At 33.2% G+C, this 26,275-nt stretch overlaps 3 protein-coding genes and 1 long non-coding RNA gene across 6 annotated transcripts; 1 reads left to right on the top strand and 3 right to left on the bottom strand.

The window, feature by feature from the left end:
• Positions 1 to 1,151: 1,151 nt before the first annotated feature.
• On the top strand, positions 1,152 to 5,511 carry LOC146923001 (Calcium-dependent lipid-binding (CaLB domain) family protein). Its single transcript, XM_085715759.1, has 2 exons — positions 1,152 to 1,706; positions 4,681 to 5,511. The coding sequence occupies exons 1-2, from the start codon at positions 1,250 to 1,252 to the stop codon at positions 5,181 to 5,183; spliced, it is 960 nt and encodes a 319-aa protein (XP_085571885.1). The 5' UTR covers positions 1,152 to 1,249; the 3' UTR covers positions 5,184 to 5,511.
• A 368-nt stretch (positions 5,512 to 5,879) lies between these two features.
• LOC146922999 (putative pentatricopeptide repeat-containing protein At3g23330) lies at positions 5,880 to 12,092 on the bottom strand. 3 transcript variants are annotated; one of them, XM_085715756.1, is made up of 3 exons: positions 11,063 to 12,092; positions 10,813 to 10,973; positions 5,880 to 7,202 (listed from the first exon to the last, which is right to left on the bottom strand). In XM_085715756.1, exons 2-3 carry the CDS (start codon positions 10,832 to 10,834, stop codon positions 5,908 to 5,910), a joined length of 1,317 nt encoding a protein of 438 aa, XP_085571882.1. In that variant the 5' UTR covers positions 10,835 to 10,973; positions 11,063 to 12,092; the 3' UTR covers positions 5,880 to 5,907. The 3 variants fall into 3 exon arrangements, with proteins under 3 accessions (XP_085571882.1, XP_085571883.1, XP_085571884.1); XM_085715757.1 differs by having other exon boundaries at positions 10,813 to 12,092; XM_085715758.1 differs by lacking the exon at positions 10,813 to 10,973.
• Positions 11,242 to 11,940, bottom strand: LOC146923000 (putative F-box/LRR-repeat protein At5g41840). The gene has a single exon (XM_085711648.1). It carries the CDS (start codon positions 11,938 to 11,940, stop codon positions 11,242 to 11,244), a length of 699 nt encoding a protein of 232 aa, XP_085567774.1.
• A 7,356-nt stretch (positions 12,093 to 19,448) lies between the features above and the next one.
• On the bottom strand, positions 19,449 to 23,035 carry LOC146922998 (uncharacterized). The gene is made up of 2 exons (XR_015012666.1): positions 22,866 to 23,035; positions 19,449 to 21,612 (listed from the first exon to the last, which is right to left on the bottom strand). It is a non-coding gene; the product is annotated as an uncharacterized LOC146922998 (long non-coding RNA).
• Between the last annotated feature and the right edge of the window lie 3,240 nt (positions 23,036 to 26,275).

Genomic DNA, 26,275 nt, shown 5'->3' with positions numbered 1-26,275 from the left:
AAAAGTTAAAAACGGAGGCACAGGGAATTGTAAGTCCTCCTGTTTGAATCCCATCCACCACTTTTTTGATGATTTTCTTGTTAAAATATGGTTTTCTTCTTAAAAAAAGTTAAAAACGGAGGCACATGGAATTGAACCGCAGACAAGACAATGGTTAAAAGGCATCCTACCACTGCGCCGCACCTTGATTTGTGAAAATGTTGTCAAATTATGTTATATATTACCTTGTTGGGCAATAATCTGGTGTGGCAATTGCCACACCATGTTTCAAGCTAGATCCGCCCATGCCACATACATATAAAAAACTATATTTTACTGTGGTGAAAATGAAAGAAAATGATACGGCAATTTTAAAATATCGATTCACAATTTTGTCAAAAAAATAAATATCGATTCACAAGATATATAATCTACAAATTATCTTTAATTTCTTAGCTATAAATAAGTATAATTTTTGCACGGTCTCTTAAATTTTTCTTAGGAACAATAACTATAAAACTATTTTATCACGAATGCACATAAAAATATATTATAGTGTATAGTACCGCCTCTGCTAATCAAAATTTTTGGATCTGTGTATCGACTTTGTTGGTCATTATATACATTTTTAGTCATATTTGTACAACTCTTTGGTACAACTTTCATGACAACTTTGGTTTTCTCTATTTTGATTTATCAAAAATAATAGAGAGAAAAATGAAGAGAGAGAATAAGAAGATAGTGTAAGTATAAGAGAAAGTTCTCAAAAAGTTATTACAAAATGGTTGTACACGTATATTTTTTTTTTTTTTTTGAGAGGTCATTATATTACTTGAAGGGGTGTGCATGTTTATTGTGTTAATTTGGGATCGGTTGTACACCCTCCGATCACTAATATAAGGAAAAATCCACTTTTTAGATATATTCAATTAATGATGTATGTGACATATAATAAAGACAACATACATCATTAATTGAATATATCTAAAAAATGAATTTTTGCTTATATTAGTGACTGCATCGTGTATTGTGTTTCTCTTGTGTTCTAAATGTGGACCCACATTTAGCCAAAGGGTACCCTCTAAATGTTGACAAAAGTCAAAAGGTACCCCACCCCACTCCCAACAGAGAATCTATTTTCTCACTACAAAACCAAGTGTGTAAAGTAGTCATTGAAATACTACAAAACCATTACACTTTTTCTCCTTTTGCATCAACATAACCTCTTTACCTTTAAACATTCTATCAAAACCATTCTTCTCTATAATCTATGGTGAAAATATGGATTGAAATATGCATAATATCAGCTCGTGGAGTAAGAGCATCACATTCACTATGGAAACGTCAATGGTATGCAATTGGTTGGGTTGATCCAACCAACAAATACATAACCAAAGTTGATGCTTCAACCAACACAAACCCTCTTTGGAGAACAAAGTTTTCTATTCAAGTTGATAACTCTGATCCAAATTTTCATGATCTTGCGTTGAACGTGGAAGTTTATAGCAGAGACCCTTTTTTCTTTACAGAGAAACTTCATGGATCAGCTACTGTTCTTCTCAAAGAGTTTCTTGCTAAAGGGTTGCAGAATGATGAGGGTTTAAGGCAAGGGAGTGAAGAAGTTGGAAGTTATCAGTTAAGGAAGAAGAAATCTGGTAAACCAAGTGGGTTTGTCGATGTTTCGGTTCGTGTTTCTGAAGATAAAGATGAACCAAATTCTCACTCAGGTATTATAAATGGTTGATTCATAACCTTCATATAGATTATGGAAAAAATGTTTCTTTTTGTAGCTTGTTTTTTTGTTTCTCTTATTTGAGTGAGGGTTTTATTCAATATACTCTACTGGGTTTAGTTTTTTTAGTGGAAAAGTTGAAAACTTTGATTGAAAATTTAAGGTCTGTTTGGATTGGATTATTGAAGCTTATATGTGACATAAATACTTGTGAGTTATGAAGTACGAACACAAACACCAAACACAATTTTGACTCATTGACACCAGTAATAATTTAAGAAAATAAAATAATTGAGTGGAACGACATGTGTCCGTGTTGTGTTGGTGTCACATACATGTTTAGTCAGAAGTGTCAGTGCTACCTGACCTGTGAAAACTTGTAGAAGCGATTTGTGTCATATTCGAAAGCTATTTTCAATCTCTCCAAGATACCTTGTTTTTCATCATGTAGTTAGAGGAATTAGTATACGCTCCTCATTTCATTCTTTAAAGAGAAACAAAATGGATCCCAAAAGTGCATAGGATTAATTTTATGTGCATTCCAACGTTTGACTTTTACCTAAGAAAGATAAACAGGGGCGGATCCAGTGTGCTGTGAGGGTGTGCACCTGCACCCCCTGAAGTTTTAAAAATTGCACCAATATCCTTAAATTTTTGCACTTTGCACACCCTGAATTTTTAACTTTGCACCTTAACCTTTTAAATTTTTCATTGAGACCCCAAATATGTCTCCCATCATTTATGGTTGATCTGACACAAACATTTACAGACCACTTTTTCAGATTTGAAAGATACAAACTCAGTCACACGCGCCTGTGTTAAGTTTGTCTCACGCTTTTTCACTCACATTTATTTTATTCTGATGCTAAAATATTTTATTCTGATGCTAAAATGAAGATTGTGGGGGGATCGAACCATGTTCAATCAAAGTAGTCAAAAATAAACTTACCACTAGGCCAGAACAACTTTTTTTTATGTCAATTTCTCACAAATATAGTATATATTTAATGAAACCATTTGTATTTCACTCCTTTGTTATATTCTTTTTTGAGATGGATTCCTTTGTTATTTTATTCCTCATTCATTCTTCTTCCATGTTCAATAAGAAAGTAAAATGCTTATTATAAATGATATTTATCTTTAAAATTTTAATTTTCAGGAGCTAAATACAAAGTTTATAATGTTAAAAAAAGTCATGGAACATGTAAAAAATGACGCGTTTATTTACAATAAATATTGGGTCAATTAGGCAAGAATCACACATATTAAATTCACATAAGTGGTGAATCGTAGGTTCGAACACACACCCTAACACATAAAATAAAGATGTGACTATCAATTGAGTTGTATTTAGAAGATTTTTTTTTCTTTTGAAGGGAAGACAAAATTTAGTGGTTTAAATAAATGGTAAAATAAGAAGAAAAATTATATAATATTTTTTTGACAAAATATCATATATATCTATATTTTTATTTATAAATTATAATAATTAATAATTACGTTAAAAAGTCTGCACCCCCTGATCCAGGGTCCTGGATACGCCACTGAAGATAAAGGATATACTAAATGAGAGAAAATAATGTAGAACGTTGGTGAACATTTACATCTTGAAGATGATGGTGAACTTCATAAATAGGTAGAGTTATTGCTTGCAGAACCAAAGTTAGAAGTTATTCTTTTGTGATGGACTAGTGTGAACACGGTAGATGAAAATTACAGTTACTATTCGATTGTAAATTGTAGTTTATTCAAAAAAAAAAAAAAACAAGGTAGATGGAAATGACACAATTACTTTAGATTCTAAGTAGGACTGATGATGGTCTTAGTGAAAACAAAGGTGAATCAGACTCTCATTCAGGTAAATGGTTGATTCATATAATCTTCAAATCTATAATGCAAAGAAAGGTTCCTTTTTTAACCTTATTTTTTCTCTTATGTGAGCGAGGCTTTTATTCAATACTAGACTTAGACCTGCGAGTTGCGTAGTTTGTTGTTGTATTTTTATATTTTATGAATTGTGATGGTGTTATATTATGTGTATTAGATGTTAGATATAACATACGGCCCTCTAGAGACAGTTTTGTGAGTGAGTTTTCATATCCAAATTTGTAATCAATAGTGTTGATGGTTGCACAGATTGTGAATAACTGTTTCGGGTAGATATTATTGCAAAAATCTTAGGACCTTCATCTTAGGGTCGGATCCTTTTTGCTTCTATTTGGCGAGGCTCTGCTTTAAGCTTTTTGTAGTTTTGATTTCACGGATAGTTTTGTGTTTTGCAATGTGGGGTTTAATTGGATACTGTCGCTTCAGGTTTTTGAGGAGATTTTGGTGTTAATATGCTAAGACTTTCTTAAGGTTCTGCTGAATTTCTATTTGTAATCTCCTGCAATTTTCTGAAGTTGTTTACTTAGTTTGGGTGAGTTTAGTGTTACATGATGGCTGCTTTTTTCTTTGGCAGTAGCAGCCCCTCTCTTTGTGATTTATTGCTCTTGTAATGGTTTGATTGGTGGGAGTCTCGGTTAGGTCCTGTTTTGGTTTTTGTTGTTTTCATAATAATAGTTAAATTACAATATATAATAACAATTGAATTTAGATTGTTGAAGATTGAATTAAAAAAGAAAAAGAACTGATGTCATCGAGTGGAAGGAAGGCTCTATACATTATATGGATGATCTTGCAACAATGTCAGCAACCATATTTCACATTGTGAAGTCGGCCACTATACATCCATGAGACCATGACCTGTCAAGTGGGTTCTTGAAATAATCAACTAAGTATAATTCCAACATGTAATTGATACCCCAATTGGAACTTGGAAGGCAGTACAGTGCTTTCATTAATGAATTGAACGAATGTTCGAAGTAGAAAATAGAAATAAGTGAATCCTTATGTTGGATGGGAACTAAAAGGAAATATTTTCAACAATAAACATATAATTAGTGGCACTATGTATGTTTGTGATGCAGGTAATGGAGGAGGAATAGAGCTCTTAGATAATGGTAACAAGGGTGGATTTGGACAAGGCTATCACCAACAAATGGATCCAGCTTCGTTCAATGGACCTCATAAACAAGCACAGACTAATGTACCCTATTCACATCCAGTGCCATATCCTACAAACTATTCTAACCCTTATGTGGGTGGACCAAGCTACCCTGCAGCTTCTGGACCAAGTTACCAACCACCAAGAACTCCACCACCACCTCCACCTTCAAATGTTGGCTATGCTCCCAATTTTCATCAAAGCAATGATGGATTGACACCGAGCTATTTTAATATGCCATCATCATCGGGGACAGCTCCTAGGCAGAGGGGACCTCCAGGATTTGCAATGGGAGCAGGTGCTGGAGCATTAGCAGCTGGTGCTGTTATGTTTGGTGATAACTTCATGTCAGGATTTGATGTGCCTTCAGGTGCTGGAGCATTAGCAGCTGGTGCTGTTACCTTTGCAACTGATCCTCTTTTCTAAACAATCAATTAAGCAATCTTACCATTTTTGTTGCACACTGCCTAGCTAGTTACTAGTAAACCAAATATGATCGGATATGAATTCAACGCAGTAACTAATTTTGTCGTTTGATCTCAAATCAATAGTGAAAATTATTTAATGACGATTTAGTAAAAGTGTAATGTGAGTTGGCTGATGACTTAGATCAACTAATTTGTGTAACTGCATGATTTTATACTGCAGGATCCAATCCGATATGGTCATGTTATAAGAGTTTAACTTGAACAAAATGTTGTATGTGTATGTCTTCCTCTGTCTGAATCTGAAAGATCAAGTTAGAATTTTATTATTTCACCTATTGCTTTTGGCAATTTTGCAAAATAAAAAAGGTTTTTTAATGGTTCGCAGTTTTGCAAAAGAAAATGATAGAAATGCATTAACTGCATAACAGCATGGATTAAGTTAAGATATGCCAACCATGATATGAGTATTTTTATGGCAAGTCGTGTTTTATTAAATGCTAGTCCAAGGGGCTGATTCCTTGTAAGTAAGATTTTGGAGGCATGGCAATTTATGTTGTTCGCTGGTTTCATTGCTTCTAGTTGTAAAATTTGGGACATGGTCTGTGAGGATGATTGCAATAGTATAGCCGAGATCAATAAATGATATAAATGTAGGATTTCAAGAGGGGTTTTTTAAAAATTGCATTAGAAACTCTCATAAAAAGCGAGTTGCATTAGAAACTCTAGTCGCCATTGTTGCTATAGATATAATTGAATGGTACGATAGAGTTAATGGTTGTGGTTATATGCTCTACAGTTATGTAAATAACATCAGAATAAGGATGTGTTTTATCTTCTACAGAAAACATATGAACATTGTTGTTCAACTCTATCCAGCTGAACCCTTGATCTTTTTTCAACTGCAAACTCTGTAACCTCTTCCTAATTTTTGTTTTCTCCCGTAGGGCATACATATTAGACAGAATAACAAAAGCAGATACTGAATTTGGATCCAAACTAAACTTCTCAGCAGCTCTCTCTCCCACTTCCACGTTGTTCCAGAAACACAAGGCGTTAAGCAAAGCTCCCCAAATTACACCATCTGCTTTGATAGGCATTTGTATGATAAACTCTTCTGCTTCTTTCACACGGCCTGACCGACCAAGAAGATCCACCACGCATGTGTAATGCTCTATTGTTGGGGTTACTCTGTAGTTTACCTGCATTGAGTGAAAAAATTCCAAACTTTCGTCAACTAGACCGGCATGGCTACAGGCAGAAAGAACAGCTACAAAAGTAGCAGCATTTGGAGCAACGCCTTGATCTAACATTGAGCGGAAGCGTGAAATCGCTTCAGATCCACATCCATGGTATGCATAACCATTTATAAGAGCTGTCCATGCTGCTACATTGGGTGAAAAGATGCTGGTAAATGACCTTTGAGCATCAGCCAAATGACCACATTTGGAATAGAAATCCACAAGAGCAGTTCCAACGTAAACATTTTCCTGGTATGGCGTTTTGGCTAAGTGTGCATGAAGCAACCATCCTTGTTGAAAAGAACAGAGGTATGCACAAGCACGAAATAGGACAGAGAATGTTGATCTGCTATACTCAACTGAATATCTGCTCATAGTCACATATAATTTCAATGCCTCACTGTGCTGGCCATTATGAATGTAACTCGACATCATTGAATTCCATGATACACAATTTCTTTCACCCTTAGTTTTGTCAAAAAGCCTCGCAGCTTCATCAAGTTCACCGTTCTTGGAATACACAGTAATCATAGTATTTAAGGAGGTTAAATGTTTGAGACTCATTTTCTCAAACAATTTTTTCGATTTTTTAAACCGACCACTCATCGCATAATCTTTAATCATCAAATTATTAGAGATGAGAGTCTTATCTCTCAATCCATAAAAGATCATCTCAGCTTCTTTGATCCTCCCCATCGAGACAAGGCCACCAATCAGCGAGCCAGCAACGTTCGAACAAGCTTCTCCTACCATGTTCTCATAAACTCTCTTTGCGTCGTCTACAGCATTACAAACACAATAAAACTCAGCAAGTGCACTACTAACTGAGTTATCAAAATCAAAATCATCCTTAATGCAAAGTCCATGAACAACCTTCCCTGCATACAGAATCCTAAGTCTAGCACAAATTCTTATAACACAATCCAAAGTGAACTCATTAGGCCACACCAAGTGACTGCTTATAACCAATTATATCGTACCATGTTATAAGAGTTTAACTTGAACAAAATGTTGTATGTGTATGTCCTCCTCCGTCTGAATCTGAAAGATCAAGTTTATTATTGTGCCTTAGAACTGGTTAGGATTTTATTATTTCACTTTATTGTCTTTTGGCAATTTTGCCAAATAATAAAGTTTTTTTAATGGTTGGCAATTTTGCAAAAGAAAATGATAGAAATGCATTAACTTCATAACAGCATAAGGATTAAGTTAAGATATGCCAACCATGATATGAGTATTTTTATGGCAAGACATGTTTTATTAAGTAGGATTTTGGAGGCATGGCAATGTATGTTGTTCGCTGGTTTCATTGCTTCTAGTTGTAAAATTTGGGACATGGTCTTTGAGGATGATTGCTATAGTATAGTTGAGATCAATATATATATAAATAGTTAAGTTTATAAGTATATTAAATTGAGTCACACTCAAGAAATGTTGTGGACAAAAACTCGTTGAAATGGAGCTTTTTAAATTAAGTATATCTCTATTTAACTCGAGTTCTATCATTCTGTAGAAAAGAAACAGTTTAATAGAAAGTGTAATGCTTGATATCGCGACAACGTAACTTTTATCACGAATGCTTCACAACTGCACATTACAAGCTAATCTTTTTTCCACCAAATCCGGTATTGAGGTGATTGAGCGGTTTAGCCATGCTCTATTAAAGCAAAAATGCACTTCGAATTTTCGGGAAAGGAATTGTTGCTGTATTTAGTAGCGCTCAGAAAGAAAATACCAACAATTACAAGACAACTTTACATTATTTCTAAAATTCTGACTCTAAACTTCAAAGCATTTAAGTAAAAATGAAAACACAGGTGGACTAAAACTTTCTAATGCTAAAGCGACATATATGTTGATCATTCCTCAACTTCAGCATTTATACAAGCCAAAACATTGACATCTCTTGTGACTATTAGCGTACCGTGTGCATGTAGATGACATTATCTATACACAAACACATCTACATGCACAAACGGTGCGCTACTAGCCACGAGAGAAACAAACATATGTGAGCTACCATACTTTTAAAGAAAAATGAGCCAAGTACAATAACTCGTATGCACTATCAACATGCAACAAACACGTTAACTTTTAATGATAACAATACCTTTATGCAACACTTGTCAACTAGTACTTCTATCACACACAATCTTATGTATTGTGGTCGTGATTGTTATGGAACCTGCAGTACCATGACCTATCTATCCTCGGTTTGTTTCAAATTTTCTTTGGGAATTAGAGCACAAGATGCACCTAGTGTTAGAACCTACAATAACTTGATAAAAAAGATGATGAAGATGAACATGACGAAGAGTGCACAAAAATTCCAAAGCGTGTGTGACACACTAACTTAGGTTCGATTTGCTCCACCAGTTATGCCAACTGGATGTAAAAGGGTTATACCGGCAAATCCTCTTCAGAATACGATGGGATCCTTGACGTGACTTGCACATTTACACCAAGCATATCGTCAATGTTATAAAGTTCTGTCAACTTATCTCATGCACTAGAAAGAAGAATGCATGATTTAGTATAATTTTCAGTAGAATTTAGACTCAAAAGAATGTGATGTTTATCTTTTTCTCTATCTTTGTTCTGCTTCCAAAATGTCTCTATTAATAGAGAAAGTTATATGTCATTTGGTGAAGGGAAACAACCCTCATGAATGGTTACTTGCTTCAATTGTAAAACATTACACATTTTTTCTAAAAGGTATCTTTTAATTATTGCAACTTTTCAAATATATTTAGAAAATTTCTCTCACAATCCCCCACCATTTTCAAAATACATCTAAATCCATTATTCCGGAAATATCATGATTTCAGATAAAGGTATCTCACGATTTGAACATTTACTTAGTGAGTTAAATTTTCACTCATCCCCAAATAGTATGGTGGGCAAACTTTGAACCAACTATTCATCAGAACAAATGTGTGTAACTCACACACAAAATCCATATACATCATTCTCATATAGGTAGACATTATATTAGAAATGCTCCATAAATATGTATTTCACCAAATATATGCTATATATGTCGATTAATAATTTTGCACAAAACAATAATATCACTTAAGCATGCACTTGATACTCATGAAAATCCATATACACTACTTTTATATAAAAACAACATGCAATCATCTAATATATTCATTTACATTTATTATGTAACTTTTCAAAATGTTTTAGTAGTGATCATTGAACATTATCTTTATAAAATGTTCTTACAGTACCAAAGGTTGCCATTGTACTGTGGTCACAACAGATTAGGATTCTCTCCATTGAAAATTCTCTTAAGTTTTCTCAAGTGGAATCTCAACCATCAAACATGAGAGAGAAAGTGATAATTAAATTATAATGAAAAGTGGTTGTTGTCTTTTGATGGTAGAGATTGAAAATGGAGAAAACTTGAGAGAATTTTCAATGGAGAGGATCCAAATCCTGGTCACAACATACATCCCTTGTGTTTTACACGATCCTTTGTTCAAATTCTTTCAAATCCGTCATAAATTTTAATTTTTGACTATTTTTTTTAATTCAAATGAATTTCTAATCAAATTAAAAATTGCTCACCATGGTTACAAATGTTTCACCACACATATTTACTTTCAAATTAATTGCATAACATTGTATAAATAAAATAGATAGATACAATCCGAATTAGGAAATTGCTAAGAAATTTATTATTCATATTGATGAAATATATCATTCCAACTCAGGGAAAATGGATGTTGGAGATGTGGACTTAAATTTTCACAACCTTTATTAAATTTGATGTTGTCTTGTTTACAAAAGTCATCCTCAAAATATCATTCTCCACAAAACCATTCATCTGAACAAAACTTTTTCAGTCTGTTCCAAGCTTTGTCTTTCTCTTTCCATCCCAGATCTTCTTCAAAACATAACATGAAACCTCAGTGCCTTGAGGTCCATATAGCCACACTGATTTGTAGCCTGTACTTTGAATGTAATGTTCAAAATCTGAACTGAGTTTCTATGTAGAGAAAATTGCGATAATTAATGTACTAGTGTTCTATACAGAAAAATAACATAATTCATAAAATATAGGAAGGAAAGATGTATTCATAAACTTGGAACAATTCTTACTTTTCATGTAATAGAGAAAAATAAAATTAAAAGCATTCAGAGTCCAGACCAAATCGTTATCCAACAATGATCATAGTCCACTCTAATCACACAGTTTAATTTGTATGAAAAGGCCAAGCCTATATAATTAAATGATCTGAAGAAAAACTAATGAAAAACACTAATATCTAGCATCTAGATCGATCAACATAAAGTTTACACCCCGAAGAAATCCTTGGACAGGATGATATTTCTTCTACAATTAGATGCTTGGAGGAATTATTAGGAACATAAATTGACATGACTTGTAAAAGCCTTGCATTCCGCAGAATATAGGTTGCAAATTGAAGATCCTCTTCTGAGCCTTCAAAGTTATAAATAATACAAGATCTGAGATGAGACAAAACACATTCAAGATCCAAAATTGGACATTGCCAATCCTTGGATAAATTGGTAAGCCACTGTCAAAGGGGATAAAAAAAAAAACATTTGTTAAAATATATGATATGAAGAAAATCAACAGGCATACAAACAAAAGTACTCCACAAACCTTTGCAATTTTAAAACTTTGAAGCTTAGGACAATGTCTGAGAAGTTTTACTATCCCATTCCAGCCAAGATAGAAGTCAGTAAACCCTAAACATAAGCGGAGTTGAATTAAGTTTTGAAACACCGGGGTGCCTTTGAATATATTCTCAATGCGATAAATCTGGTCCCTTTCTGTGTTTATTATTTGTAAAAACTCGAAATTATAAAATACATATCAAATGGAACATGACTTGAATCGATATCTGCTCTAACACACTTGGATAAGGGTTTAAACCCTTCTGTTGTATTATTTTTGTCATCTTTCAGATAGACAATAAGAAAGGTGTTCAAATCTTCAAGAACAGGACAAGCATTGAGAAGTTTTTTTAGAACACTACGATTTTCAAAACCAACAAATTTCAAATGTAGGATTTTGAGTGATGGAAGATCAACATGCAAATTATCACCTGCAATTTGTAACTTCTCAAGTTTCATAACTACCAGGGTTTCGGATGAAAAAATAATGGCAGTCAAGGTGTAGTTATTCATGGATAGATGAAATTCCTCAACACAACGCCGTTTCGCGGCTTCCACCCACGCGTCAAAGAGGTGTTGATCAGAATCACTGAAACTAGAACCACCACAGTTGAGGCTAAACGTTTTGATGGGTTGGCTTGATGAGTGACGAGAGAGCATGACAGTGTTCACACAACAACAGAAACGATGGAAGGGCTCATCGTCCTTTGCAAAGGTTTCATAGTCGAAGTTGAGATTGGTGGGTGAATAGCTGAGTTGCGTCCACCGCTTCGAAAGAACTGTAGTAGTAAACGCTTGTCTGATGGGAAGAAGAGAGAGTATGTGACACAACAATTCAGTAGGTAAATCGCTGATTCTATCCATCTTTGGGTCCTCTGACGACTGTGCCGTTCTTTTTTTGTTAGGACTCATGACTTCGTAGAATAAGATCAAGGGTTTCTTAGAGAGTAGAGTTTTTTTTTTTTTTTTTTAACAAAAACAAATTGATATTCATTCATTCAAAGATATTTTTTTTTCTACCCCTATCACCAAAAAAATTGATAAGTCTGCCCCTAGTTGAAAATTATTGTTGCAAATACCCTTGTTCTCCTTTTAACTTGGCGAACATGTCCATTTTTTCAACACCCCTCTGCAATCTTGCAGGCTTTGCAGCGCTGTCTGAGTGAGCTCTACATTTAATTTGGCGAGCAACATTATTTTAAGTTTTTTTCCATGTTTGTTAATTCAATTGGCGAGCATGCTATTTTTTAATAAAGATCAGCATTATGTTTAATATATAAAATGGCGAGCAAGAAATTTTTTTCTCTGATAGACATGAACATTATGTACAGAGAAGCATTCTTTTATGTTTAATATATAAAATGGCGAGCAAGAATTCTTTATGTTTAATATATAAAAGAGCAGCATTATGTTTAATATATAAAATGGCTTCCATGGTCGCCATTTTAAATATGGAACATGGGAAAAAAAAATTAATGTGCTCGCCATTTGAAATAAAGAACAAGAAAAAAACTTAAAAAATTCTTGCTCGCCAACTTAAATTAAGAACGCACAGAGTTGTACAGAGAAAGCCTGTAAGCTTGCAGAGGATGGTTGAAAAAATGACATGCTCGCCAAGTTAAAAGAAGAACAAGGGCATTTACAACAATAATTTTCAACTAGGGGCAGACATATCATTTTTTTTTTTGTGATAGGGGTAGAAAAAAATTTCTCATTCAAATCGAGAGATTACATCATTCAACACCGCTAAAAACGTAAAAGATGAATCTGCAAACAAACTCACAGCATCCAAGTTAATAGCATATAACGGCATAATGCCTACAAAAATATATGATAAAATTAAAGTGACTGAAATATCCATGGTCTCCGGATCTGCAATGCTGACGCCCAAATCTTTGATTGAAAAATCGATCTTTCAAGATGAATAAAATGAACACCGCAAGAAGACGGGAAATCAAACAGCGCTGCACAAGACGACGAACAACAAACCACCACACTTAGATGATGAAATCACAACGAAAAAACGATCTATGTGAAAATCACTTATTTAGATTGAAATAGAGAGAAAAAGATGATGAGGGGTGATTCAGGTCAAAAATTGACCCAAAACCACCCCTTAATGAAGAAACTGGAAAAAAAACTAGGATCGGCTTGTTGGAGAGGGAGGGGAAGAGTGAGAGAGAAAGTTATATTCAGAGAGTAGAGTTTTGTTGCCGTCATATATACTCCCTTCGTTTCAAAATATAACCAAATTTCACTTTTTAGGTTCATTCATTCAATGATGTATGTGGTCCATATTATGAACCACATACATCATTGAATGAATGAACCTAAAAAGTAAATTTTGCTTATATTTTGAAACCGAGAGAGTAGTGATTTTTTTTTTTTTTTTGGGAATCGTATATAGTGAATTCTGTTTTTAGGTGAAAAAAGATATTTTTTATCTCCTCAAAAATAAAAGATGTTTATACTATATATCTTACTATCTTACTTATATAAAAATAAAATAGAGGGTTTTGAGAGATTTTGGGTGGTTTTTTTCTATTCCAATTATAACCTTAAACAAATATTTTCTATAATAATGTTATAAGAAGATAAGAATTTTTGTTATATTTGTTTTATTATTGTTGCCATTCAAAAAGATAAATATGGTTTGTTGAGTTTATTACATTTGAAAGTCGTAAATATCTAAACTTATAATTTTAATCTATATCAAAATATTTATATAAAATTTTATTTGTAATTTTCACGCAAAATTTCTATATAATATCGTTGATCATCTACATGGGTTAGCAAAATAAAAAGAGCAAAAAAGACGGATCCGCTTGTAATCTATATATATATATATTTATACACACACTCACTTCTATACTACATAAAAAGAAAACAACCCCTTTCAGCATTTTTGGGATGACTTTTTCTCTTTCCAAAATGCCGTCAATTTTTAATACAAATAACACACTTAGCAAATAGATAACAATAAATTTAAATATTAAAAAAAGTAACAAACACGATATGAATATATTATGTCTGATTTTTTTCCTTTATCATTTAAAAAGTGTAACAAACTAGATGAGTATATTTAAAACTTATTTTTTTATTATCCCAATTATATCTTTAAACAACTTTTTCTATAATGTGATAAAAAAAGAATTTAGATAATATTTTGTTTGTTATATTGTTGGTGTGAATGAAATAGAAAGCAACAAACATTTATATTGTTGGTGTATTTTTGCACTTTTTTTTCCTATTATACCCTTATTTTAATCCACCAATATATTCCTATTTTTTTGCACACACTTTCTCCTTCCAATAAAATTAATATGTTATCTTTCTCTCGTAACATACATTTTTTTTTGACAAACTCTTAACAAACATATGTAGTTAATATCTTTTTCTCCAACAAATTTCTATTATTTTTTTGCACACTCTCTCTCGTAATAAACTATTGTCAATTTTCTAAATATTTTTCTTCTATCTTGTCAAACGAGTCTTCAATTATTTTTCCTTCTTCACCTCCTATCGGCCGTTCAAATTATTCTTCCACTCTTTCTTCATTTTGAAAATTCATGGAATCTCTTATTTTATTTTTCTCTCAAATATGTTCTTATACTTTGCACTTGAAATTTTTAACAATTACTACTTGGTACTTTGTGCTCGCCGCTCCGTTCACAAAGCAACTCCAACATAGCATTTCTACCTTCACAGGATCTTCTAATGATAACCGTAAATTCAGCCCTATTTGCTTGTCGACGGACCCAACCGATCAATTCCTCTTTATCTTTCCATGTATCTCGGTTTGAAAAGAAATGAGCCGTGTCCACTTCGTTGTCATGAAGTTTCCACACATCGGGATTGACGCTTGAAGCCTCAACTTTAACGGATGCTTCAACCTTCACGGAAGCTTCGACCTTAATGGGAGCTTCAACCTTAATGGAATCGACAACACTAGGTTTTCGATCACCCGTATCATCACCCACATTCTCAACCTTGTCTATAAACAAACAACATATAATTACAAAACTAATTAATAAACATGTATCTAATATCATATAATAACATAAACAAACCCAAAAAAAACAAAGGAAAAAAATTTGGAAAAAAAAAAATTTAGGCAATAGCACTGCTATTTGAAAATTTTGAAAAAATTCTAAGTGTTCAGCGGCGGTTAATAGCCGCTGACTCCCAGCGGTAGTTAACTTCCGCTGCAGTTCGTGACAGTACAAAAAAAAAACCAGCAAAAATCAATAAAATGCAAACGAGTTAAAACTTGCAATACCTGTTCTTTGATGCATATTGTGTGTAAAAACGTCCTAGCAATCGATCAGCAGTGATTTGAAACCATGATTTTGACACAAAAATTTTGAAATGGAGATTTTTTGAGGTATGGTAATGGTGAGGTAAGGTGATCATGAGTGAATCGGAGGTATGGTTTTCTGGTTTTTGGGGGAAAAAAGCAACGGCAGTTACCTACCGCTGGTACCAACGATAGTTAACTTCTGCCGGTTTTCCCAACGATAGTTAACTAGTGCTGGAGGTTTTTTAGTAAATTACATGTGTCATTGTGACGTTTTTGAAGTCAGAAAAGCAATTTTCAACCAAAAATGATTACCGGGTCAAAACCAAAACAAGTGCAGCCCACATCATATAGTGATCACAATCATGACCAAAAAACCACCAGCATCAAAGTTGATTAAAAAGACAATTTACTATTCTTTATTGAAGTAAGAACGTTGATATATACCATCTCCATTTGTTTACTACTACTAGTACTGTACACATTGGAAATTGAAAGCGTTGGAGTAATTGTTGCATAGAAATGAGATATAATGTTTCCTACTATCACTTCTTTTGAGTTGGCTCCATGAAAATATGCTTATACGTTCCCAATGACATGGTTATATAGTAGTATATTGATTAGGAATTAACTTGATTTGGCATTTAAATATGTAGTGGCATGACACTTAATTTGGCATGGAACAAATTAATTCATATGCAACTACTACCTTTGTTCTTAAAACTCTAGTAGTATTAGTATTTGAAAAGAAATTTTGCTCATAAGCTTATTTTAAGTTTTTGTTGCGGATTCCAATGAGAAAACCACACCAATAACAACTTGATGTGTGGAGCAAGGGATAATTAAGCAACCAAAATCAAAGTGTATGGAACAGTTATAATCACAAGCCAAAAGTAGAAAACAACAGCGAGAGAAAAGAAGAAGAGAACACAAAAGAATTTGTTGACCCAGTTCGGTCCAAATTGACTTAGTCTGGGGGAGAGAGCAGCCCTCCGTTTCACTATATGATGAGTAACGTTACAAAAGAGATGGATTACAAGAATAAGTCTCCCGCCTAATTCTACCCAAATCCCAGCCTCTTCCCGTAACCAAGAGACTCAATCCTAATAGTGTTTCCCAAGGTGAATCAACCCTCAAACCCTAGTGTTTGTTCCAAAGAGACAAACTCTACACAAACCCTAGATTTGTTGTTGCCTTTCTAAACCCTTGTTTCAGCCCCTCTATCTCTCTCAAAATAGTCTGATACAAGGCCTATATTTATAGTAAAAGTTTTGCTTAAAATTTGGAACAAATCTGCACCAGAAAATACGTTTATGTTATTTGCTGCCAACGCACCATCGTGCCACGATGCGACCCCATCGTGCCACGAAATTTCCAGTGACTTGCCTCAAAAAACTGAAACCTCCATCGTGCCACGTTGCCCTTCCATCGTGCCACGTTGCTTCTGCAGATCCTGATTTTAAGTTAACTCTCACAATTCTCCACCTTGACTTCAAATTAGTGATGATGTCAAACCATCATCCACCTTGCTGCTCTTTCCCTTGTTCCCACTACACCAAGTAGCTCCACAAGTTTACACCTTAATCCCTTCAGCCATCGGAATGTCTTCCGCCTTCTTGAAGGTACTTGCAGTCCAACTACGCTAGGAATTTCAGGTAGTTCCACAAGCCTTTACCTCAACCTCTTCAGCCATCGGAACATCTTCCGTCTTCTCGAAGAGTCCTTGCAGTCTAACTACACTAGGAGTTTTAGGTAGTTCCACAAGCATTCATAATGACATCTTCAACACAGGACATCTCCCGCTTTTTTGAAGATCTCCTTGCATCCAATCACCCTTGGTCTTCTTTTAGAGTAATCCCGCAAGTTGTGCTATACATTCTTCAACCTTATGAAGAAATCCCTTGCTCACCATAGAGCATAGCACCCAAGGTCCTCCATAGTCATACCATTACCGGTGTGTTCAAATCCACCTCAAGCTGAGCGTACTCTACCTCAACTAGCAAATGCGTACATCCCACTATGTCTTCAACCTTGAAACTCCACCTCCACAGGTAGATCATGAGTATTGTTGCCTCCGCCTCTCCAAGCTGATCATGAGTATTCTTACCACCGCCTCTCCAGGCTGATGTTGAGTGTTTAACGTCTCTCCAGACGAACACCGATCCACTAGGCATCAATCCCAAGGTAACCAACATCACCTTCATCCTCCAAACAACACCACACCATCAGAGCACCTGCATCCTCATAATCCTCAGTGACAATTTGTGCGGAGTTACCCTTAAACTCTGGACAATCCTTCATGAAGTGACCCATCTTGTGACAGTTAAAGCATTCAGATTTTGACTTCTTACCACTCTTTCTCCGGTTACCTCTACCTCCACCATTCCCTCTTGAGACACTTAGGCCTTCACCGTTTTCATGAACTCTCAAGTCCTTGGACTTGGTCAACTCCTTGGTTCTCAAAGCCGCTTGAACTTCTTCCAAGGTAACAGTGCCTTCTTTGCCATAGAGCATGGTATCTTTGAACAATTCATAAGATTTTGGTAGAGCACACAACAAGAGTATAGCTTTATCTTCATCCTCAAGTAGCACCTCAATATTCTCCAAGTCATCAAGGATTTTGTTGAACTCCGTAAGTTGCTCCATGATGGCCTTTGACTCCACCATCTTGAATGAGTAGAGTTGTTGCTTTAGGAATTGCCGATGAGCCAAAGGCTTTGTCATATACAAAGATTCCAACTTTGCCCACATCGATGCCGCGGTTGGTTCCTTTGCTACTTCTCTCAGAACTTTATCCCCGAGGCACAAGACAATGGCACTCCTGGTCTTGTCCACCATCTCGGTCTTCTCCGCTCGTGACATGGTGACTGGTAACGCACCTTCACCCTTCAAAGCTTTCTCACACTTCTGCTGTATTAAGACCGCTTCCATCTTTACCTTCCATAACCCAAAATCGTTATCGCCGGTAAACTTCTCAATATCCCACTTTGAACCCATGGTACTTGATTATCCTTTGACCCTTGCCCCACGGTGGGCGCCAATTGTTGCGGATTCCAATGAGAAAACCACACCAATAACAACTTGATGTGTGGAGCAAGGGATAATTAAGCAACCAAAATCAAAGTGTATGGAACAGTTATAATCATAAGCCAAAAGTAGAAAACAACAGCGAGAGAAAAGAAGAAGAGAACACAAAAGAATTTGTTGACCCAGTTCGGTCCAAATTGACCTAGTCTGGGGGAGAGAGCAGCCCTCCGTTTCACTATATGATGAGTAACGTTACAAAAGAGATGGATTACAAGAATAAGTCTCCCGCCTAATTCTACCCAAATCCCAGCCTCTTCCCGTAACCAAGAGACTCAATCCTAATAGTGTTTCCCAAGGTGAATCAACCCTCAAACCCTAGTGTTTGTTCCAAAGAGACAAACTCTACGCAAACCCTAGATTTGTTGTTGCCTTTCTAAACCCTTGTTTCAGCCCCTCTATCTCTCTCAAAATAGTCTGATACAAGGCCTATATTTATAGTAAAAGTTTTGCTTAAAATTTGGAACAAATCTGCACCAGAAAATACGTTTCTGTTATTTGCTGCCAACGCACCATCGTGCCACGATGCGACCCCATCGTGCCACGAAATTTCCAGTGACTTGCCTCAAAAAACTTAAACCTCCATCGTGCCACGTTGCCCTTCCATCGTGTCACGTTGCTTCTGCAGATCCTGATTTTAAGTTAACTCTCACAGTTTTAACTACTTATACTTTTAGTGTCATATTTTTGTAGTGTCATTGTTTTAATGAAAACATTGATTAATTAAAGGTACATTAAATTTGAAATATCAATGTACAAAATGGTCAGATTTATACACTATCGAATTTTAATATTGTGAAGTGATTGTAGTCAAGTGACATTAGTTTTTAAACTTTGGTTATGACTTATAATCTAAATTATACTTTTACAACGCAAAAAAGAAAGTAAATTTTCTTTTGAGAGGGAAAATTAGGAAATATTATAAATTGAAAGTACAACGAAGTATTCCAACCCAACTAATATTACAAGCAAACCTCCAAAAAGAAAAGTACGGTAGATATCCTCATTCTTCACCCTATATTGAGTTTCTTTTATAAGAAATATGTATTAAGTATTAACAATACAAGGGGTAGTCTAATTCATTTCAACATAAAGTAACCACTTTGCAAACAAACTAATTAAAAGATTAGAGCACCAAAAAGAGAAATCATAACAAGTCTTATATTTTGTGCTAGCAACAAACCAAAACCAAGACCACGATAACATTTTGATGTTGTTCAAAACAGCATCCCCAACTTCCCTTTTAAATCTCCAACTCCACAACCATAGAGAAGCAACCCGTATCAAACTCCTCATGCACCTTTCCACAAATTTTCCCTACCGTAATCTCCCTAAATCACATATCACCATGTATATATTTATGGAGATTTTATTAGAACTAACTTAACAAAGTGATATTATAGTATAAAGATTTGCTAGAACACACCCACTAGTTTTTATGTGGGAGGTGTTTTAGCAAGTTATAACTAAAAATTTAATAAATACACCTTAAGGTGTATGTTGTTATAACACACCTTCTAACAAAAACAAGGGGGTGTGTTCTAGCAAATCTTATAGGCATTTGCTAGGATACACCCACTTATTTTTTAGAATGAGTATTTTAGCAAATGAATAACTAAAAAATGGTTAAATATACCTAAGGTGTAACTTTGCTAAAACATTCCCACATAAAAACTAGTGGGTGTTCTATAGCAAACCCCTATAGTATAATTTGACATTTATATATGCATGCATCTAATTATATATCACCGTGTCTATACTGCAGAGATGATATTGAAGCAGAAAAGTAACATTAGAATATTGTATTTTGTTTCTAATGATGAATAAATGATAGTAATGAAAGAGGAGTACAAAGAGCACGTACTTCTATCTAGGTGCGTCTAACATGAACCTCTCAAAAATAGTCTAAAGATGGACCTTTACAATTTATTTATTATATCTATCACTTCACTCTTTTTATTTATTTTTCTCTCAAATAGTTTTCACTCAAAAATGAGTTTTTTTTTTTTGGAGCTATTAATGGAGATCTTGAATACTTCTCAAATTAAATCCTGCCAAGTAAAGAAGAGCCATGCATGTGGGGGTCATGAAGGTATTAAATTCATATGAAACTATTCAGATATATATGTTTCCTGAATCTTGTGCAGCAATAGTAAAAGAGTTAATTAATACTTACAAAGAGCTAGAAGACGAGATGTAACATCAGCTACAGTGACTTTCACCTTTTTATGCTAAAGCATATATAGATTAAGCTGAGACATGCATAAAGCCATTTGAGACAATGTTATACAAATGGAGGCAACAGAAAGAAAGAAAGAAGGAGCTCCCTTCAGTCCAACCACCACATAGAAAAAGAAGTTGCCAAAATTATGAACTTTAGCTTCATTCATATAATTACTATTACTATAGTAAATGACCCTTGTTAGAAAATTAAATTTAGTAATAATGTGTTAAAGAGTGTGTAATCGATGTTTTAAAATTATTAAAAATAATCTTTTCATCACAATTTTTTTTTCCTTAACAAATGTTCAATATTTAGATATAAGTACTAGTGAGATTGTGTGACTGAGTTTAAAATTAGTATATATTTATAAGTTTATAAAAACAACTTATATCAAAATAATTGACTCATTTATCTTTTGTTAAACACTTATATGTTAAACTTTTATACTCCCTCCGTCTCATAATTATTGTCTCTTTAATATTATTTTTCTCAAAATAATTGTCACTTTACAATACAAATGCAACATTTGTTTTTTTCTCCCACTATTATACCCTTATTTATTGAATTTCATCAAACTTAACTACTCCACTAACTACAATTAATAAGGATACTTTAGTAAATGCTATTAATTTTACCATTGAAATCAACATAATTAATTATTTCTTTAATAATCGTGTACAAACCTTAAACGACTAATATTGTGGGACGGAGAGAGTACCTTAAATTACGATTAGTTAAATTGTTTATCAAAAAAAAAAAATCTAAGTAATTAACTATATGAATGAATCAGAAGTTAATTTAGCAACCCTTGTATTTCCTCCTATATCTTTGGTTGGGCTGTAGGAAGCTCCTTCACTCTTTTTCCCTGCCATTATGGTCAAAGTTTTGTAGAACCAAACCACGATGCACATTTCTGTGAACATTTATCTTCCTGACAACAAATAGAGCAGTATTATTTTTCAATAACAGAAAGAAAAGTGATATGATGAAGAAATTATTATCATTAATATTTATTGCAGTCAACTAGATAACAAAATCATAGTGTATAATATGTACTAAAAAATGGTCTAAAAGTGGATATTTGCCATTTTTAATAAAATATTAATTTTATAGTAATAAAAATTTATAACAAATAATATTTTATTTAAAACTTACAAAAAATAGGAGATCCCGCCATTAGATCAGATCTATATTAGACAACCCACAAAATCAACCAATTGAAAAAAAATAGAAAAAATAATTAATTGGTTTTTTTTTTTGACAAGAAAAATAATTAATTGGTTGATATTGTGGGTTGTCTAATATGGATATGATCTAATAGCGGAGTCTCTTATTTTCTAATTTAAAATATATATAATTGAGATTTAATAAAAAAAATGAAAATAATACATAACATGCCAACAGAACAAATTAATATAGGCCGATTAAAGATAAATTTCATTAAAATATAATAATTAAATTGGGGAATCAAATCTGTCAAAAAAAATAAATCGGGGAATCAAAATAAAGGTATAAAAGATAGACTCATTTCAAGACTTTTTTTTATCATCCTAAACTAAAACTCAAATCTGATGTTATTGCAAAAGAAACTAACTAGATATAATTACCTACAAAAATAAAAGGTAATTGACTGCAAAAGTCTTGGTCAAACTTTCACAAGGTATGTTTCAAACTAAAAGAAAACTGTAAACAAGAAAAGAAAAAGAAAAAGAAGAGGACATACTTGATAGAGGGAGGGAGTAAAAAAGGTACTATAGCAGTAAGAATACCATGCAAGTTTATATAAGCTCAGATAAGTTATAGATCATCTAATTAAACTAGTTTTCTGTTGAAAATGAAAGAGAAAAACATCTTCATAAAAATAGATACTATAATTATAGACTTATGCCTATAAAAGTATATAAACAGCTGCACAGATCACTAAGAAAAGGAAACCCTATTGTACTTTATAAAACTAGAGGTCCAATTAATGAAGAGGATGAAGGAAATTAAAATGGACAAATCCAACATCAAACAATAGTTGACCACAATTACAACAAAAAAAAAAAATCTTAAAAAAGAAAGTTAAGATCTATGGATGATATGTATGATAAAAAAGAACATTCCTTAATTATTAGAGTTTTTGGAAATACTTATAATAGAAGAGAGAAAAGATCTTGAAGTTGAGTAAGTAGGAAGACCAACCTTAGCATGACATAGACCTAGAGCTCAAAAGTAGATCATGTTGCCAGAAAACCCTAATTCTGGTATGTTTTTTATTGATACCTGAGCTTAACAAAAGCAAGCTAGACAATGAGAGTTATAAAGAAAGAATTAATGAAAACTGTAAAGACTAAAAAGGACTTGCTATTGGCCAAGAAAGAGAGAGTCAAGAGATTCTTAATTAAATACACCAAAATTCATTTTAGTTCAAAAGAAAACTAAGACTTAATTTGGTCCATGTGAAAAATAACAAACTACATGTCCTACATATTTTTAATATCAAAAAAACAAAATTTAATGATATAGAGTTATTTATAGATGATTAGTGGATCTTGTTTAAGAAATTTGTATGAGGTGTTAGGTTGGATGAATTAAGGTTTATAAACTTACCACTATCAAAAAATTATAAATGAGTGTACGTATACGTGAGACTCATTTAAGTATTCAAAAATAGATTTCAACATTGTGGATACTAGATGCTATAAGTTGTCCAAATTTCTTTTTTCTCCTTCTTTCAGATAAATCAAGAGTATTAACTTACATCAAAGTGTGGTTAGACATCTCAACTAGGTTGGCATCCATAAACACCACAAATTACTTTTATTTAAGATTTTTCTCCTTCATTTTTTAGAAACTAAAAAAACTACTTTATTTTTTTTATAGAAAAATTGAATTTTTTCGAAGACTAAAATGATGTTTCGCTCTTAATTGTTTATAAGTATTTTTAGTTTTTCAGAAAAAAGAAAATATATAGAGATGATGGGTCATTGTCTTCATGAGAGTCACACACATAGGAAAGTGTGAATCCAATATGTAAAGATCGATATATTCTTATGGAGGGGAAGATACAAATGAAAATGGGAGAGTGACATGTGAAGGTAACTAAATTTCACTTGATGTTATTCGGGTTGGTGGTGAATTTCACATAATCACTATTTCACACGAAACTCACTTTTTTTTTAAGGAAAACTAAACTCAATTCATTTCATGAGAATTATAGGAACAATACAAAAGGAGGATTATAAAAGACAATGGGACTAGGCTGTAATAAAGACGTTTTGATAAGGCTGTGAGCGACTCTGCTTGCAAGCTAGATTGTAAATAGCAATGGCATTAGAGGAAACAAGAGACTCACAACTACATACCAAAATATATAGTTCGTTATCAAAATGTCCATCATTTATAACGGCATTTACAACCGTTTGACAATCACTTGCAAAATTGACTCGCTCATTCCCCGTTACTTACAGCTATTTGAATAGCATATTGAAGGGATGTAGCCTCACATTCTGCTACCGGACATAGAAAGGGGTACACAATTGTGTTGGCTTGAACAAGATTGCCATAGCTATCACGAAATCATACTCCAACTCCGAATTTTCCTTTAGTCGAGAAAGTGACGCAATCAACATTCCATTTCAACCGGAGTCGCGGAGTGTATCAAAAGCAAGGTTGAGAGTGGCTGAAATATCGTCTTGCTTCTGCTCCCACAAGCAAGTATTTCGACTGTGCCATATGCTCCAAAGAATAGAAGAGAAGCAAGCTATAGTGTCATCATCCAAACATCCAAGGATGGAAAATATATATAGTTGCAGCAAAACTTCCATTTCTTTGAAGATGGTTTTCAATTCTACTCCATATATAAATTTTTAGTTGGGTCATGTGTGGCAATTAAGTATTAGGATATTCACTCAATTTTTACTTCATATTCCCAATATTTCATTTTGATTATATAAATAAAAAAAGGAAAAAACTCTCCCTCAAAAAAAAAAACTCAAACGGGTATTTTCAGCACAAACTTATGTTTAACTTATGTACCCTTCGTTAATAAAAAACAAAATAGATAAAGAGTGAATAACACAAAACGGCTAGGGTTTCTCTTAAAAAAACGGCTAGGGTTTCATTAAAATATTACGATAGCATAGAATATCAAAACAGAGTTACAAGAAATCATTAGCAAAACCTAAATGGATTAAACTAACCTAAAAAAAAATATAAAGACCCAATAGAATAAGTTCAATATTTTTTTATCTAACAAATATATCTCTCCTAAATAGCTCATATTCCTTCTTCCACTTTTGCACTTTCAGATACGCAAATATTTTCATTTTATAAAACTCTTTTTAAGTTCCTTAAATATACAATTTTTGGGTGCTTTCATCATCGTAAAAAAAAAAAAAAACTTATTGAGTTGGAAAAAAATTAAAGGTGTAAAGAAGGAACTTTAATTTTTTAGTTAAATAGTAAATTTCATTAATAAAATAAATAAATTAATGTCGTATTGTACTAAAAATGTTGAGGATCCATCTATATACCTTTTTGTGAATCCATATAATAAGCACCACGATTTTTATTAATTAAACGAGACCCAAATTAAAATCAAATTTAGCACATTAAAGAATGTTGTATTGTCACCATATCTCAAATCAAACTCAAAAACCAAGATGCTCAAGATTTATACATCTTTTACATGTAGTATTAAAGAATTAGATATTAATAGATTGATTTATGCACATTTTTTTGTTTATATAGTATATTACATATATGCTCTTATATAGTTTGAGACTTTCACCACAAAAAAACAATTATTTGAGACTTTGAGCCTATAGTATGCACATTTTTTTGTTTATATAGTATATTACATATATGCTCTTATATAGTTTGAGACTTTCACCACAAAAAAACAATTATTTGAGACTTTGAGCCTATAGTGAGACAACAAGTTAACATATGACAAGATAAACGTCAGTATCTAACTACTGTTCAAACGTGAGCTGCTTTCAACAACTTCTAACCACATTTATAATTTTCAAATCCCTTCCAAACAATGATAATTGAGGTCACGACAAGGTAAGAATGACTCACATGCGTTAAGCAAAATTTAAGGAATGATATGTTAGAACAACCATGACATTTGGAAATCTATGTTTTCTCTATACCTCATTCAATATCCCATTTTAATTTTATAATTTTATTACTTCATATATCAAAAACTTATTATATTTATCATATCATTTTTTTTCAATCTCTTTTTCTCTCAATGTGTATACTCATATATGAGGTGTACATCAAACATTTTCTTTCTTAAAAAATATAGAGTGGTGAATTATAAACAACATTATAATTTAGCACGCAAACTATCTAAGAGGCTATATCGTTAGCTCTAGATAGAGATAGTTTTTGTATTAAACTATTAATTAATTGATTTGTTTAGCAGCTTGAGAGTCGTCTAATATCAACATGGTTCAAGAAACATTATTATTTTTAATAAATTTTAATAAAATATTATATTTGTTCTTTATTGGTTTAGGTGTAATACTCTTTCAAATTTTAAAGTTTAATATCAATATGAGAGGTACACTAGGTGGGAATTACATGATGTAATGTTACAT

The sequence above is a fragment of the Medicago sativa genome, chromosome 5, assembly GCF_051527215.1.
Source record: "Medicago sativa cultivar Bolivia chromosome 5, Bolivia_mono, whole genome shotgun sequence".
Lineage (NCBI taxonomy): Eukaryota > Viridiplantae > Streptophyta > Magnoliopsida > Fabales > Fabaceae > Medicago > Medicago sativa.
The sequence above is the reverse complement of the archived record's forward strand: the minus strand, read 5'-3'. Positions and strand labels throughout refer to the sequence as shown.

Coding starts and splice junctions, on each gene's coding strand:
- LOC146923001 (XM_085715759.1), top strand. CDS start 1,250: ATGGTGAAAATATGGATTGAAATATGCATAATATCAGCTCGTGGAGTA. Junction 1,707..4,680: donor TGAACCAAATTCTCACTCAG/GTATTATAAATG, acceptor TTTGTGATGCAG/GTAATGGAGGAGGAATAGAG.
- LOC146922999 (XM_085715757.1), bottom strand. CDS start 10,834: ATGCAAGGCTTTTACAAGTCAT. Junction 7,203..10,812: donor GCAAGGCTTTTACAAGTCAT/GTCAATTTATGT, acceptor GTAATGCTGTAG/ACGACGCAAAGAGAGTTTAT.
- LOC146923000 (XM_085711648.1), bottom strand. CDS start 11,940: ATGGATAGAATCAGCGATTTACCTACTGAATTGTTGTGTCACATACTC.